The 17555-nt window shown below is 25.2% G+C and overlaps 3 protein-coding genes across 8 annotated transcripts; 1 reads left to right on the top strand and 2 right to left on the bottom strand.

Annotated features, from left to right (window-relative positions):
- Nucleotides 1-67: 67 nt before the first annotated feature.
- LOC145974137 (FHIP family protein AGAP011705) lies at nucleotides 68-11091 on the bottom strand. Of its 2 annotated transcripts, XM_083103967.1 has the most exons (12): nucleotides 10338-11091; nucleotides 8814-9025; nucleotides 8478-8729; nucleotides 8252-8402; nucleotides 7914-8159; nucleotides 7081-7128; nucleotides 4630-4797; nucleotides 3238-4527; nucleotides 2894-3092; nucleotides 2031-2181; nucleotides 1051-1213; nucleotides 68-438 (listed from the first exon to the last, which is right to left on the bottom strand). In XM_083103967.1, the coding sequence occupies exons 1-11, from the start codon at nucleotides 10485-10487 to the stop codon at nucleotides 1054-1056; spliced, it is 3027 nt and encodes a 1008-aa protein (XP_082960093.1). In that variant the 5' UTR covers nucleotides 10488-11091; the 3' UTR covers nucleotides 68-438; nucleotides 1051-1053. The 2 variants fall into 2 exon arrangements, with proteins under 2 accessions (XP_082960093.1, XP_082960094.1); XM_083103968.1 differs by lacking the exon at nucleotides 7081-7128 and having other exon boundaries at nucleotides 10338-11089.
- A 548-nt stretch (nucleotides 11092-11639) lies between these two features.
- LOC145974645 (solute carrier family 35 member G1) lies at nucleotides 11640-14369 on the top strand. 5 transcript variants are annotated; one of them, XM_083104622.1, is made up of 3 exons: nucleotides 11640-12131; nucleotides 12878-13773; nucleotides 13853-14369. In XM_083104622.1, exons 2-3 carry the CDS (start codon nucleotides 12880-12882, stop codon nucleotides 13856-13858), a joined length of 900 nt encoding a protein of 299 aa, XP_082960748.1. In that variant the 5' UTR covers nucleotides 11640-12131; nucleotides 12878-12879; the 3' UTR covers nucleotides 13859-14369. The 5 variants fall into 5 exon arrangements, with proteins under 5 accessions (XP_082960748.1, XP_082960746.1, XP_082960745.1 ...); XM_083104620.1 differs by having other exon boundaries at nucleotides 11641-11820; nucleotides 12046-12131; nucleotides 12878-14369; XM_083104619.1 differs by having other exon boundaries at nucleotides 11641-11830; nucleotides 12046-12131; nucleotides 12878-14369.
- A 330-nt stretch (nucleotides 14370-14699) lies between these two features.
- E(r) (enhancer of rudimentary) lies at nucleotides 14700-17064 on the bottom strand. Its single transcript, XM_083104623.1, has 3 exons — nucleotides 16840-17064; nucleotides 16066-16153; nucleotides 14700-15710 (listed from the first exon to the last, which is right to left on the bottom strand). The coding sequence occupies exons 1-3, from the start codon at nucleotides 16840-16842 to the stop codon at nucleotides 15490-15492; spliced, it is 312 nt and encodes a 103-aa protein (XP_082960749.1). The 5' UTR covers nucleotides 16843-17064; the 3' UTR covers nucleotides 14700-15489.
- Nucleotides 17065-17555: the final 491 nt, after the last annotated feature.

Genomic DNA, 17555 nt, shown 5'->3' with positions numbered 1-17555 from the left:
TGTACAAATAAAATTTAAAACATCTTTATTTTAACAAGTTGATAACTATCCTGAATGTAAATCTGAATAATATTTATATTAATGTATTTTTTTTAGTTTCCATATATACATAAATATCCATAAAATGTAAAAATGTTTTGTGTTGTGCCGAATATTTTAATTTGTTTGTTAATTTTCAATTTTGTTATTCATCATAGATATACGTGGAATTTCAAAAACGCACAACATCTCTTCCATACATTCTAAACCAATCTCGAATAATTTTTGGAAGCAAAAATCAAAATTGAAGTATACTTCTTTAAATATATATGCTACAATAATAATTAAATATATTTCTATTAATTTTGCATTCTTTGAATTGTACTGTTGTTATAAATATTTACATGTCATAATTAAGAGTATATATTACTGTATTATTACTGTTTAAAAAATATAATCCTGTCAAAAAGAAAAAAACTTTTATTATTATAATTGTTATTATTATTATTAAATTATTACGTATATGATAAAATTACTTTATATATACACTATTTTTTCTATTTCTATAATATTTGAAATTTTTACTCAATTTTGATAAGTTGAATATATGCAGAATATTTCAAAATCAGAAATGTCTTTTTATCTTTTTTAATAACAAAATTATGCTATTGTATATATTACTACTATTTATTTTGTCATTTTGCTGATTAATTCCTATCAATTTTTAATCAATAATGTAATTTCCAAATAAGAGTAATTTTATGTATTAAGCAAAATTTTTAGCATAAACAATGTTCTTTGATTTTTATTCTCTTAAACATTTTTTAGTATGGAAAAATAAGTTAAGAATTATTTTAAAAAATGACATTTTCAAAATGTAAAATGCAAAATCGAAATGTATAATTACAAACATATTAAGTACTACAAAAAAATTTAGCCTAAAATATTATTTTACATATTTTATAGTTCTGACAATTACTCGTTCAAAATCAAATATACTGAATTAATTTATTGAAATAGTGTATTTTTAGTGTATTTTCTTGTGTAAGTTCTATATTTCCATAAACTTACATGTTAAGTTTTAAATCCAATACCATCTGTAAGAGACATAATAGCATGTTCCTGAGTTATTGCCGCGAGTTCTTTAAGCCACTCATCTAATATAACAGCACATAGTACAACATTCTGCACTGGACTCACTTCATTTGGTGATTCCCATGAAGTCTTCATATATCTAAAAAAAATTTGAAGTTTTAATCAATATTCATTTAAATCAAGTAAAAATCGAAATATCTTTTATGTATGTCATAATAATTAAAAATAACTGAAAAATAATTGAAAATAATTGAAAAATTGCGAATAAAAATTCAGAATAGAAAAAATTGTTTAAATTAGTTAATATATTTTTCGCTTATGTATCATGCTCAAAAAATTTTATAAATACATTGCAAATTTTTATCAATTGTTAGCAATCTTATTATATGTTTAATAATTTTTAAATGTTAAAAAGAAGTTTATTTAAAAATTTACTTATTTGAAAAAAATTTACTTAAATTTATTTAAATTTATTTAAATTTATTTAAATTTAACTTTAGATTTATAATATCATTTCACAATATGCACACAATAAATACATTACAAAAAAAATTATGAAAGTTTTTATAATACATCATTCTCTTCTGAAAAATGACTTATTTCATACTTTGATGTGACAATTGAAGTATAATAATAGTAATATTAAAGTAATAGTAATGTTAAAGATTTAACATAAAAAATCGCAATGTACTTAATATTTCATTAATTACTCTCTTATTAATTTTCTTTTCATTAATAAACAAATGTATAACTCAATATACACATGTTTCACATTTTTAGCAAAAATAAACTTTATGTTAGTCAATTAAAAATTACAGCTATCTATGTTATTCTACAATATAAAAAGTTTTTTGAATATTTTTGTAAATTTATCCTAATTGTAATGCATACAAAACTCATTTTTTTCTTCTGTTATATAGAGTTATATTTAGTTATAATAAGAAAGAGTAATTTACCTATATCCAGAGCCAACCATTTGTAACTGATCTTCCGACATATTGGACGGCTGACTGATAGAATTTGTTAAGCTGCTTATACCTAAGCTATTACTCGATCGTTTGAACATTTGTGTAAATGATAATGTTAAGCTTCTTCTTTTCGGTTCCCCTGAAAAAATACAATTGATACAGTATTTCAAAATTATATGTACATTATATCAATTATATATAAAAATATATTGCATTAATATACATACGTTTTTTAAATACTTTTCCGCATGCACGGCACAAAATTTTAAAAGATTTAATTAATATAGCTAAAGTTAGACAGAAAAAAAGGAAGGAAGAAGTAGGAGGCAGAAAAAGGAAGCAAAAGAGGAAAGAAGAATCAAGGCTTCTGCAGTCATATTGAATTGATGAATCATATGAATTCTTTTTCTTTTTACATGATATATCCAAATAAATAATTTTTTTACATGTGATCACTCGTTTTCAATAATATGCTTAATACATTATTTTTGTATTAATAAATTGTACAATTCATCTATATTTGTCCTATATTTTCAGCGAAAATAGATCTTATGATAATTTTGACCGAGATTTACATTGACAAATCAAAAAAAGAATTTTTGGCGTATCTTACTAATCCATAGTATCTTATTAATCCATTACTATCCATAGTCGAACACGAATGATCGCATTCAAAAAAATTAATTTCACAAAAAAAACTCATATGATATCATATAATTATATAATACTCAAGGTTCAGGAGTTTTAAAAATTAAACATAATTTTAAATCATAATAGAGAGAGGAAAATATATATACCTAATTTTTAAATTTATTATTCTCTATTATTCACTATTCACAAATAGATAATACCTCTTGAAAATGATTCACCAGTTAGAGAATGCTTTTTAACAAATGAAGATTGAGCAGCAGCTTCTAATGCATTTTTTCTCGCATTTACTAGCTTGTCTTCTCGACTTATCAAAAATAATCTTGCTTGTTCAACTAATAAATCAACATTACTGTATTTCGAGAGAAATTGGTCTATTTTGTGTTTTAATGATGCAAGCACCTGTAATATAATAATGATAATTATGCAGATATTATCTTTATTACAATGCAATTAATAATAAATCTAGATAATCAAAATGTTCTTTCGAGAAAAATACAATTATTTGCAGCACTATTGTTTGAAACTGTAATCGATAAATATATACCTGAAACAAAGATCTGATGCTAGGTTGAAACACAAGAGAATGATTCAGCAGAAAGGATTGCAATAAAGGTTGCGAATATATTGCCAGTCTACTAATAAGACCTGTGAGATGTAAATTGACATACAAGTTATTGCTAGTCATACATTCAAGCTTTCGTAAGACTACATCTAAAAATATGCCGACGTTTGGCTGTCCATTAAATATATCTTGCCGACACGAAATATTATTCTTATTTGGTTTACTCAATGACGTTTTTTCAGTTGTCAAAGAATCCGATTTTGTAACATTAGGTCCAGCAATATCGTTAGTCTCCTTTTTAATTATGATATGCATTTCTTCGTGTTCATTCATTTGATTTTCATTCGTCTCATTGTCCGGCGTTGACTCCGACGATCCTTTAAATGCAAAACTTTCGTAACCACTACTCTCTCCTAATGACATGAGCGAATTCATTGTTGCAGCTGAATCATCTATACAGCTATCAGACTCCTTTTTATCTAAACAAGTTTCTTCTACATAATTTGTCACTCCAATATCTTCATTTAATAATTCCGCAATATCAGCATCCAATTGTATCTGTTCATCAAGAGACAATACGGTATCTGTAGTCAATTCATTTTTAATATTATGTTCATTACTATTTAAATCTTTCCCTTCTAATAAACACTGAAAATTAAATAATACATTGTCTATTAACCCGCTCTCGTCATTTTCGCACGAACTCATTACATTCTTAATTGTTTTATCCAGCGGTAATGTTCTAGATTCTTCTGTTTTCTTCTGTGATTGATTAGATGTAACATTTTCATTTGACAATGTAGTTACGTTGCTAGTATTATTACTTTCTGATAAGTCACCATCGTATCGAGAAGACCAGTTAGAACACGCAATACGGCAAGCTTTTATTTTTTGTCTGGCATCACAAAGATATGCATGATAATTTCCATATAAACTGTCTGATAATTTCGTGCCATAATTTATTGATGTCGGTAGCGATTTCATTGGGTCAGTTGCGATATATCCATATTTTTCATTCGGACATGATGTAGTGCTAGGTAAAGAATTTGTTTGAGAATCTAATGATGTAAATGCAGTAGTGCAGCAATATGGAGTTAAAGATAAAAATTTTTCCGCAGCACGTCCAAAAGGATCTATATCTCTCAGTCGACTACGTTGGGAGAGCATTATATGCGAACACGGACTTAATGCACTCAAACATAATTCTAACATGATATCTTCGCAGTTTAAATTGACCAGAGTTTCGAACAATGCCAGAGTGACTATGCATAACTAAATTAGGAAAAAGAAAATATATATTTTACAGATAAATTATATTTAAAAAACGTTTCAAGAAAATTTCAAGAAAGAGAAAGAATAATTTTTCCAATTTACCCTTGATCGAGAAGAAATCCTTTGTATCAAACTATCCAATATTCTACAGTCATCATAATTATCTTCTAGTAAAAATCTAATAAATGATCGTAATAAGCCAGGATCAGTCACAGATCGAAGAAACAAGTCAAAATAAGCTGTCGCTGCGACTAATTCTTCCACAGTCGTCTGTAAATATTTTTCCAAATAATTAAAATTAAAATTAGAAAAATATAACATTATGCTTTATTGACAAATTTTTAATAATCATCAATAATATACCAATGTATATATAAAGTTGCCAATAAGCAAAAAGGACTGTATATTTTAATATTGCCAATAGCAGAATACAGCATTTATTTTTTTCTCTTTTTTGTTAAATGTTATTTTACAATTAATTTTAATTTTTGTTATTAATGTGAAAAAGACACCTTATATTAATAAAAATTTTATATTAATCTCGCATTAGGAACTCTGTAATATATTAAAAAAGAACAAAATACATAATTAAAAGAAATGTTAATTTTTACATAAAGCTATTTCCTTTTAATATTTAAATTGTTTATTTAACAGTACCATATTATAAGACTTCTCTCTGTGTGGTAAAAGAAGGGTATAAATTATTGTATATAAAATATATATAAAGTATAAATATGTATAAAAGTAATATACAGATTGTCTTAAGGGGAGGAGGGAAGAGGATGATTCTACATAAAAAAAATAAGTCGAAAATGTAAAACATTAAAAAAAATGTTTTGAAGTCATCTACTTTCTTGAATGTTTGTCAGTCTAACTTTTTACATTTTTTATACATTAATATGTAGAAAAAAGTATATAGAAGTTATATATAATTCATATATATATATATATATATATATATATATATATATATATATATATATATATATCAGACAAACTCTGTCAGAATATCTATATTAAATATTTCATGATAAATTATTTAATAAACTTTTATACATTACATGAAAAAATAAAACCTGAAGAGAGAACTAATATTTAAACAATAATATTAATACAAATATATTATGATGATATTATGAATTATATTATGATATGACAAAAATGAATACAATTAATAGAGATGAACAAAAATTCTTTATTAATTACATGAATGAAATATCATATAAATAACATAAAATTAAGAAAAGCAAGAACTATATCTTCGTAAAGTTAGCACTATATTTTCAAAATTTCGATATAGAGTTCCAATTACTATCTAAAAAGTTGCACAGTTCCTGTTTCAAAAACAATGATGTCAATTAAATATAAAATATAAAGATACGAAAATTAGATATTAATTTTTCTTTTACTTCAATAAAAACTGATTCTTAATACTTTTAGATAGAATTTTTATATACAAAACACTAAAAAATATTATTTTCAAACAAATTTTTTAAATTTTAATTTAAAGAACAAAAAATTTTTTTCCAATTTCAATTTTATCTGCACGAATTTTAAGAATAATTAAAACTTAATTTCATTAAAACTTCATTAAAACTTTTAAGGAGCTATCCAGAATTCCGAAGAAATCACTCGATTACCAAGAGAAATGTTTTTCACTCGGCATGGGAATTTAAAAAATTTTTATCCGAAGATCAAAAACTCAAAAATTTCTTCAATTTTTTTTTATTAATCTACAAGCTATAAAAAATAATTTTTAGATATTTTGGCAGAAATGTAAAATATAGGAATATTTTACAATCGATAGAATTCGTTTTGAACTGTATCAGGAACTCTAGAACTCTTGTGAAAAGAGCTGGAACTCTATTAATTATATCAAATTTCTAAAAATAAGTTGCTATCTTTACAAAGATAAAAATTATAGTTGCAAAGCAAAGCGATATAATAGCAATGTGTGTATTGTATTTGAATATCTGTTATAAATTTAATAAACCACATGATCTAGTATCTTTAATTATAAATATTCTTTATAATATGAGATACTAAATAACAATATTACATAATTTGATTAATAAACATGCTTGTGATTTATTATTATAAATCACAAGCAGTTTAATATTATTATAGATCACAAGTGATTTATTATAAGTTCATTTATTTAAAAGTAATTTATTCTTATTAATTATGCTTTTAAATAAATGAAGTAAATTGAAATAACCATAGGTCTCAATATTCCAATAGATACTTGAATATATTCATATGTCAAGACAGTTTTAAAATATTAAAGCACTAGAACACATTAAAAATAAAATTATGACATTTAAATAAAAAAATTTGTTAAATACTATTAATTTAAAGTTGCAAATAATTTAATATTTTTGATATATCAATACATTTATATATAAGTAAAAAATATATATATATCAAGCTTATCAATCTCAATATCAAAAATTATAGAAAAAAATAAAAAGTATATATAAAATAATTTAATTTTATTTTATGTAAAGTATCAATTGAAATACTGTACTGTGAAAACTGACAATTTGTACTAACCCAATATTGTTGTACATCTAGCTGTTCTAGGGTCAAGCCAAGAGAATCCTATGAGCATCATAAAAATATCACTAAATAGAAAAAGATACTAATACCCGTAAATTACATATAACACATCAATGATTTATATATTAATAGCTTCAACACCAGTGCACTTAACATTACCATCACCACATTGATGAATTCACATATACTTATAAGATGCATTATGCACATAAAATCATTAAAATCAATAAGCAATTAAAAATAAATGCGTTTTTTTTTTATGAAAGTTTAATAATTATAACGAAAAATTATACAATTTACAGTAAATTGTGCAATAATATAAAAACATAGGAAAATTAAAATTTAAGCAATTTTAAAATGACTTGTGAAATAATATTCAACATATTTAAACTTTTCCATGAATGATGAAGAAATATATGTATTTATTGCAAAATAGTTTAGTGAGTATTTAAAAATTTTTTTTCTATTATTTAATATATACATTTACAAGTTATGTAAAAATATCTCTTATTATTAAAATTTAAAATGATTGATATTTGAAATTTTACAAATGTTCTTTATCATATAACATTTGTATATATTAATATATCATATCTGTCTGTACTACGAAAATAAATACCTTCTTTCACCACATGCATCAATACCAAAATACAATTTAGAAAGATAATATACAGATAAGTAACAGATAAATAAATCAATACTCTTATGTAAAATTACATTCTTGAAATATAAAAAAAAATGAATGTTTTCAAAAAGCAAGAAAATCAGTTTATATTATTAATATTGAAATCTTGTTTTCTCTCTTTTATATTTTATTAAGTATTTACCTGTAATAATGCTGGACCCATAACAGGAACTAAAAAACCTTGGTATAAAAATTCAAGCAACTGTTTCTGTACCATTGGATGTGCCACTTGTGCAACTGCATTGCAGAATTCTAGAGAATTCATGAGTTGCATAAGTGCAGGTAAGTCATTCACATCATCTGGTGTCAATTGATACCAATCATCTGTCTCAATGCCAAGTTTCCTTGGAAGTAAAGAATAAAGCCCGCTCAATCCTGTAGCTAGTACCTAAATAAATGCAAGCAAGATTATTTTATCATTTTTTACATATTTATTTTCTGTATATTTTGTCTTAAAACAACAATGACCAAATTACTTACGGGACATATATTAGATTGATCAGCAATGTATAATCCAACTTCATCATTCTTCTTTGAGAGCGACATACATAATAACATAGCATCACGTGCTTGCTGACCAACACCACCCTCTCGATGAATATGAGGTATTAATAAGTTGAATATAATAAATCTAAAATTATTTATCTATCTCAGTAAAAATATATTTACATAGAATATGTATCATAAATAAATAATAAACTATTACTTGTTCTTTCCAATTGCATTTGGTTGAAAAAACAAGTCAAGTAAAGCCATATTTTGCATTAAGACAACACACAACTGATTCAACAATACTACTAATTTTTTTTCTACTTCTAATGGCATAATATCATTTGCGCATTCTTGTAATAATCGTAAGAGTGGTCTAGTAACTGGTTCATGTGCAAGAAGGGTATTACTGTGCGAAATGAGCAATTCATAAAGCTTTATTTGTTCCAATCTTACAGCATTATTAAATCTGTAAAAAAATCGTAATTTTACAATAATAAATAATAAATATACAATAAACTTTTATTACAAATATTAAAAAGTAGAAATGTACCTTCCTGTATGTACGCTCCAATCGTACAGTTTAACAAGTAAATTTTCACTTAATAAGTATTCTAAACATGGCGAATGCGTCGCAGTATTGCTTTGCTGATAGTGATTATGTAAATTCGAATCTCGTAGTTCCAGCATCAATAATGTCACCATTTGATCAATATGATTAACAACTCCAAGCACGTCATCTTGACTAGGTATTCCTTTCAAAGGCTGAAATTAATTCATTATTATAACATGGTTTTTTTGTTATAAGACAACTTTGACTTTTAGCTCAATTTCTATAAGCAACTAATATAATTTATGTTGAGATATAAGATTTCTTAATTAATATAGTATAAAGGCAAATGTTTAAACACATATTTAATGCCAAATGTGACTTTTGAATGCTTAGCTTGAGATTTTGTAATATCTGATAATTATAAGATATATCAAATAGAAATATTAAATTTTAATTCAAATTTATTAATAACTTATTGAAATGTTTATTTTATAAGTAATGATTATTTTTGCATTTTCATTATAATTTCATTACAATTTAAGATTTTATATATATATATATATATATATATATATATATATATATATAAAATTTAAATATTTCAATATGGTAATAAATTAATTATAATCTAGTAATAATTAAAAATTTGAAAATCTTCATGTTGTGGAAATTGTCCAATTTGTTCAAACAATATCTATGAAAATATAAATAAAAATTACAATTTTATTTAAAAAAAACAAAGAAAAATGAATATGTAATATTTTATATATAATTCTCATCATAACTTGAATTAATTTTAATTATATTTGTAAAAGATTTTTATCATATAATTTGATAACAATAAATACCATTATATCTTTATCTTTTATAAAGATACACATTACTGTTATCATATCATACACATGTACCCCAATATATATCATAAGCTGATCAAAGATTATATTCAAGCTTTTAAAAAAAATATTATTAATTTTTATATTTCATATTTAATTTGTTTTATTTTGTTTTGCATTTAAGTTGTTTTAAAGTTTTAATGTAGAATGTTGAGCCTTTGTATTTATATCTATTCATTTTTATTATATTGCTATGATGAATTTAAGGAGATGATGACACATAAAATGGTTTAAGATAATTCAAGCTTAAGAAAATATAAAATGATATTGCTAATCTTTCAATTATATCAAACTTATTTTTGTTAAAGAATTTGTTATAGAATTTTGTATATGAAAAATTTTAACTTACATTAATTTTTATATGTATAATTGTTTTCTTGTCAACTATATATACACCAGTATACTATATATTAAAGCAATGTATCAGATACAGAGAATTATACTGTATTCTTTTATTATCATAAATTTCATAGCTATTAAATTATTGCTCTTAAAAACACTATAAATAAAAATTACAAAAAAAAGAAGAAATAAAAACTATATGTTCAGTTTTGACAGCAATGTAAGATACATATGTGTAAATATGAAGATAATCGGAGAAAGAAACTTTGAGAGAGGCTTTTTTCCTTACTAAAGAATGCAGAATAATTTCATAAGTCTGTTGCCAGTGTTTGCAGAAGCTGTCATAACATGCGGACGGATCGGCATCTTTTGGCGGAGAGTTTCTGGATCGTTGCTTGCTGAAGCTCGTTCGCAGTGGACTGTTACGTAGCCAGCTCATCTTTTTGCCAAGTATGTACAAAGTGTTCCTCACAATGATATGGTCAGCTTTGAAATCATCACGACCTCGATGTTCTTGTTTCAAGTAAAATATATATGTATGTATACATATATATGTACAATGGAGTCCTCTCTTCTTTCACAGTTGTTATCAGAATTGTCTGATTATAATGTATCAATCATATAAGACCACATGAATGCGATACGATATAAAATGCAATACGATGACATTTATGATTCATATAATTCACGTTAATTCACACATTCAGCAAAAATATATTGTCACCTGTGATACCCTTTTTAATTCCTTTTAATGCCGCAAAATATGCCGCGTTTATTCGTCACAGTTTCGCGAAATTTTATCGTTTCAAAATCACCTGCAGTTTTCTACATTTGATTCGTAATATTTTTTGTTCTCTTTTCGCTCCCGTTTTATCATACATTATATTTTTGTGTTTTTACCATTTTTACTACGTGTTCTCGTTTGTCACGATTAATTATCTTCTCTACGTTTTTTGGCATCCACAGACTATTATTATACTAAATCGCCAAGTGTCATATGATAAAATGTGATGCAGCCATTTTCTGGGTGGGTAGAATGACAGCATTCGGAGAACTTATCAGTTGGACAACATATCCAATAGCAGAGTTTGTTTTATGTAAAACAAACTCTCTTATTGGATATCAGGTATAATACGTCGAAAATCAGATGCAATATGAATCTGAATGGGTAGATTTTCACTTGACATTTATGTGAACATCACGTGAAATCACGAAAAAAAAATGACGAATTGGTATTTTTATTTTTAATCGAGTGATATCTTTTGTTTCTGGAAAATGAGCATCGAGCGTCAAATGAAATTCTACCCTAATATTAAATTTGTGAAACGTTTGTGAAACCAATATATGTTACCTAGAAATTGACAGCACGTTTAAATAAAATTGGATTCACATTAAATAATTCACAAATAAATATGTAAATATGATAGAAATCTGTAATAAATATTTTATCCACTCAAATCCAATCTATATAAATTTTCAGACAATTGTCAAATTTTTTTTATTGTTTAATAAAAATCCTCTCTAAATAGTAGATATCGATAATGGAACTATATCGACATGATATCGATAATAGATAACATATCGACATTTTTACGTTTAAATGAGGGCGTTTTCATATTGGAGTTTTCGGCTGTCACTTCGGGACAAGAGTTTCACGAGAAAACGCCGGCGTGGCTGCTCTCAGACTTCTCTAGACTTTTCTCCGATATATGCTATATCAAATGATAGAATTTTCTATCGAAAAGAATTGTCGGTCCCTTGGTACTAACTGTGTATGTGCATGTATGTGCGATTAATTTAGAAAATAAAAATAGAAAAGTAAATATATAAAACACTATCATTTTCGTCAATAGTATATATCTACAGACTTAACGAAATAATCGTTAAATGCATCTGACAGCTAAATATAAGACTGAGAAATATAGAATTATATTGCATATAATATTGTGCTAGAAAAAATATACCGGGAGATTGTTAATTTTCGCTCTTCCGTTCAGGCTATGATTCTGTGATATATTACTGGTCATGTAATTTCACGGTTATTTATACATGATGTACATTTAATGAATTGCAAGTACTATAGGTAAGTGACAATAAAATTCTCTGCATGTGATTAACATTGACATTGCTCAAACTTGGGATATAAATAATACCATTAATTATTAGGTATTTTAAATTCAACCATCTTAAAAACAAGGTTTTGTGTAGAAATTCTATTCTTTTGTGTGTATATGTAGTCATTTTTTTATAATTGTTTTTATCATTAATAATGGACTACGTTATGTAAAAAAAAAATTATATTACTTAGTACTAATTAGATATTTAGTACTAATTAGATACTTTACTGTGTGAAAATTTTAATTTGATCTTGCATCATAATTGAAATGACATCAGAAATCAATCCAAGAGAAATCATGTGAATTTTTTCTTTTATATTATATGTTAAAATATTTTATATTCCATTATTTGCATTTAATAATAAGTAGTAATAAATTAGTAAAATATCCCGAAAAAATATCTTTTTTTTTATTGATAAATACACTTAATACACGTACAATCAATACATATAATAGTCAAGTCAATGCATATAAAATTATTGCATAGGTAATTTGATATCAAAATTTTATATAATTTTAAATAAGCATAATTCCATTAAAAATTGTCTTATTTAAAAAATTTTATTTTTATTCTCAAGAGTGAAGTCTCTATTTTAAAAAGTAGTAAGTAAGTTTAAAAAGTAGTAAGTTTGTTAAATTTTGAATTTATTCTTGCGCATTTAATATAATTGCATATTTATTGCACATTTACATGGCTTATCTTTTTTTGCAGATATGTCAGAGCACGTGGAATTGCAGCATTTAGTTGACATTGATGTGGAGAGTAACGCAACAAATCACAAAAAAAAATTCTCCTCTTTATTATGCAAATCATGCCCTTATCTGGGTCTAGTATTGGCGACATTCTCATCTTTGTTCTTCTCATTATGTAGCGTCATCGTTAAGAGTTTGGTAGAGATAAATCCTACCGAAATGGCTATCTTCAGATTTTTGGGGGTATTGTTACCAGCTATACCAATTGTGATTTACAAAGGTGATCACCCTTTCCCAAAGGGACGTAGGCTAATACTTATTCTAAGAAGTTTCATTGGTACAACAGGACTCATGTTAAGTTTTTACGCGTTTAGACATATGCCATTGGCCGATGCTTCTGTTGTTGTATTTTCTGTTCCTGTATTTGTAGCGATATTCGCACGGATATTTTTGAAAGAACCCTGTGGGTTATTCAATGTTGTTACTGTATGTCTGACATTGATTGGTGTGATATTAATAACACGACCATCGCTAATTTTTGGCAATACCGTAGAATCTCTCTCAGATGGCAGTATTAAACCAGGACATGCGGATTTGTGGGGTGCTGTGGCTGCTTTCTCAGCCACTTTATTCGGTGCAAACGTATACGTTTTATTACGCGCATTAAAAGGTATTCATTTCTCTGTTATAATGACAAATTTCGGTACATTTGCTTTAATACAGACTACATTTATATCATGGATTATTGGTGCATTATGCTTACCACGCTGTGGTACGGATAGACTTTTGGTTGTTGCACTCGCACTATTTAGTTTTGCAGGTCAAATCTTACTGACTTTAGCTCTTCAGATAGAACAGGCTGGTCCAGTGGCCATAGCAAGATCCACAGATATTGTTTTTGCATTTTTCTGGCAGGTACTATTTTTCAATGAGATACCAAATCGATATTCTGTAGGAGGCGCTATATTAGTCACAAGTTCAGTTTTGTTAACAGGATTGAGAAAATGGGCTCTCTCTTTACCAGAAACATCTAATATTAAAAAGTCTCTTGGAATTTTAATGATGTAAATAATAATTATTTTATTTAACGATAAAATAAAAAGCGGCTTAAAGTATATTATATATTATATACAAAAATTAATATATTAATTTATATCAATTTATTTATTTTAATATATTAATTTATATTTATATAAAATGTGTGTGTGTGTGTGTGTGTGTGTAATATAAATATGTATATATTTTAAATTAATATGCATAATATTTTCACTTCTATTTATGATTATATGAAGGTGTAACACAGTAAGAAAGTAACAAAAAATCAAGAGGAGAATTAGGAAAAAGAATCAATATGAAAATATATCTTTTTATATATTGCAAAATTCCTCTATTCAAAGTATTATTTTAGATCTGATTTATATCTCTTTATAAACAATTTTTTTTCGCTTCTGCTATGTACTTACAATGTAATCACATGTGATAATGAAAAAAATAAAAAACGAGTAAAAGAATATATGACATTTTTACTTTGTACATTAGAATAATAGCAAAAATTGGAAAAAAATTTCAGGAACTCGATTTGGATAGTTGAAAGTTGAAAAATTCTATATTCTGTATGAAATATATTCTGTATGTATTTGTATGAAAAGATTATGGATATATAAACTGATTATGAATACATTTTGATATAGCTATAGATACATGTGTAAGAAATACGTCTTCTTCACATATTTTTGCTCTAATACAGAATTTTATGGGATTTCAAAGTTCATAATTATTCGCCGAGATAAGTTTTATTCAAAATACGTACCACGTGGAGATTTATTAAATACTAAAAGAAATTCAATTTATTCTTTAATGCATTTTTTATTGATATTTCGTAAATAAAAATTTTTAAATCTTGAAAATTCTTCCAACTGAAATGAAAATACGTTTAGCAAAATGTTCCCCTTGAAATCAAATAATTTTAACTAAGCTTTTTATTTTTTGAAGATAGAATTATTTCAGACATTCTATTGATTAAAATGAGACACCATATATATTGGCTGATTTAAAATCTAATAGGAAAATAATCATATACACATACACAACTGCATGTACAAACTTGACAATTCACATTACAATAAGATTCATTATACTTTTTTTTTATACATTCAATGTTATTTATAAAACCAAACTATATATTTATGGAATACATTTCACATTTTTAAGACGTAATATAAAGACTTTATACTTATAGTATATTTTGATAATTGGCATTAAAATATAAATTCAATCATTTTTTTTTCCAGATATTTTTTAATTATTGGTATTAATGAAAATAAAAATTTGTAGATTCTTTTACAGCAAATCTCTTTTTTTTGTCTTTCTTTACAGATAATACATGTCAATATATCAATTTATATATATGTGTATTAGAATTTCATTAATGTCATTAATATTAATTGCAAAATAGTGTATTATATGTTTCTAAAGGAGAAAATACATGACATAATTATTGTATCAAAGTAATAAAATATTGTAAATTATGGACTCATTATAACAAGTAATGATATAGAATGTCTTTAAAGTTTTTTAAGGTATTTAAAGTTATTTTATATATAAAAACATATATCTATTTTTATACACTGATTACTCGCTATGACCTGCAGCTCTACGCAATAATACATATATTTTCTCCTTAATCCAATCCTTATTAAATGGAGCATAAGTATTTGTTGATTTTTGATACACAAGACATGATAAATCTGTTAGCTGGTCAACGAAATCAAATAATTGACTGATGTCATAGGTAATAGTTGGAGTATTTGGGTTTCGCCTCTTTAAATGTTCTTCATAAATTTTACATACACCTGCAATACAAAAGCAAAAAATGATTAGTTAATATAAATTTATAATTGTGAATATGAAAATATTCTAAAAATATGCAAACATATTGATAATAATTCAATCATGGCCATATAATGTATCAAAAATTAATTTCATTTTCTTATATTTCTTAAAATATATAAATTAGTTTACTTAAAATTGATTGATTTTATAATTTATAATTTGTAAAAGTCTATGTTATAGAAAAACAGAATTAATATCTTTTATCGTTAATATAAATTGTATTATATTTTATAAATTATATTTAGAAAAAAATATATATTGTATATATATATATATATACATGTAACATTACTATAAATTAAGATACGATATTACCTTCCATACATTCATTAACGTTTTCATAATCGGAATATGTTCTCGTTTCAGGTCTGTGACCAGGCTGTACCAGTAATATTGTATGAGACTAAAATCAAATTATATAAAATATAATTTTAAATATAAATTAAATTTAAATTAATAAGTATTGTTGATTGAGTCAAACATAAATGTGTGAAATAATCAAACATGTATATATACATATGCATATGCATATGTATGTATGCTATTTTATATTTTTATAAAAAATATAAATAAAAGAAATATATTGTAACTTCATAATATTATATAATATAAAAATATTTGTATTAAAATTACAGTAAATAACAATCAATTTTGAAACATACACAACATAATTTTCTCAAATTTTGTAAATCAATATAAATAATCAGCCATACAAAGCATTTTTAAACATAAACAAAATTCACTATAATAAATTTCTCATAATTTTGTTAAAAATTTATTGTATTTATATCTCTTAATAGCAAATCATTGTCGCTATAATCACCTTAAACATAAAAATTTTGTGAACAATTTCAAATTATGTTCCATATTAGACTGTTATTCTTCTTTTTTCTAAAAGGCTTCGTTAGACTGTTATTATACTTGTTTACAAGACCAATGTATAATATAAATAGACGAGTAAATTTATCATATGTACAATGTTATTCAGCAAATTGATAGAAAAATAAGATAAAGTTACGTATAAGAGCAAAAAAACGGAAAAATTATGGAATGAGAATTCATCCAAGCAACTCAACACAATTCGCTTACCATTTTTTTGTTTACGTGCTAACAAATTAGAGTGATGAAGAGAAGCCACAATTTGGATGTTTTCTTTTGAAGCGACAGATGAAAGAGAAATCAGATTCAAACAAGTCTATCGGAATCAAATACGAGTAAATTATTATAATTGTCGATCACAATTATCACTCTTTAGACTCTTCGATAGCATGTTCATCGGATTGGTAGTATTATATATTAAAAAAAGGAAAATCTGCCCTCTGAAGAATGTTTTCGAACTAAATGGCGAAAAGACATTAAGGCCGATATTCATAGTCCGTTCTTATACATAAAGCCTAGTTTACATCCGATCACTTAATACTCGTATTAAATTGTATATTTGAGCTGATCAACCAATGCTAGAGCTAAACTAATTTATGAATTATTTATTATTTGATATGAATATCAAACATTGAATTTTATATGTACTGAGCAGAAACGAGAGAAAGAGATAGCCATATATCATAAGGAATGGCTGCGTTCAGCAGAAAAAGCTGCTTTGCAACTGTTGTAAAATTCGTGAGCCTGATTGGTGTATGCTCTTAATTTTGACTGAATCTAAGAGCATACACCAATCAGATTCACGAATTTTACAACAATTGCAAAGCAGCTTTTCCTGCTGAACGCAGCCAATGTTTATCCTTGTTGCGATTTTCTGATTGGCTAACGCAGAAAACTCGTTTCGGATAAACTCTTTTCCAAAAACA

The sequence above is a fragment of the Camponotus vicinus genome, unplaced genomic scaffold (assembly GCF_025532165.1).
Source record: "Camponotus vicinus isolate PSW18456_S1 unplaced genomic scaffold, iyCamVici1.0 SCAF_7, whole genome shotgun sequence".
NCBI classification, from domain to species: Eukaryota; Metazoa; Arthropoda; class Insecta; order Hymenoptera; family Formicidae; genus Camponotus; species Camponotus vicinus.
The sequence above is the reverse complement of the archived record's forward strand: the minus strand, read 5'-3'. Positions and strand labels throughout refer to the sequence as shown.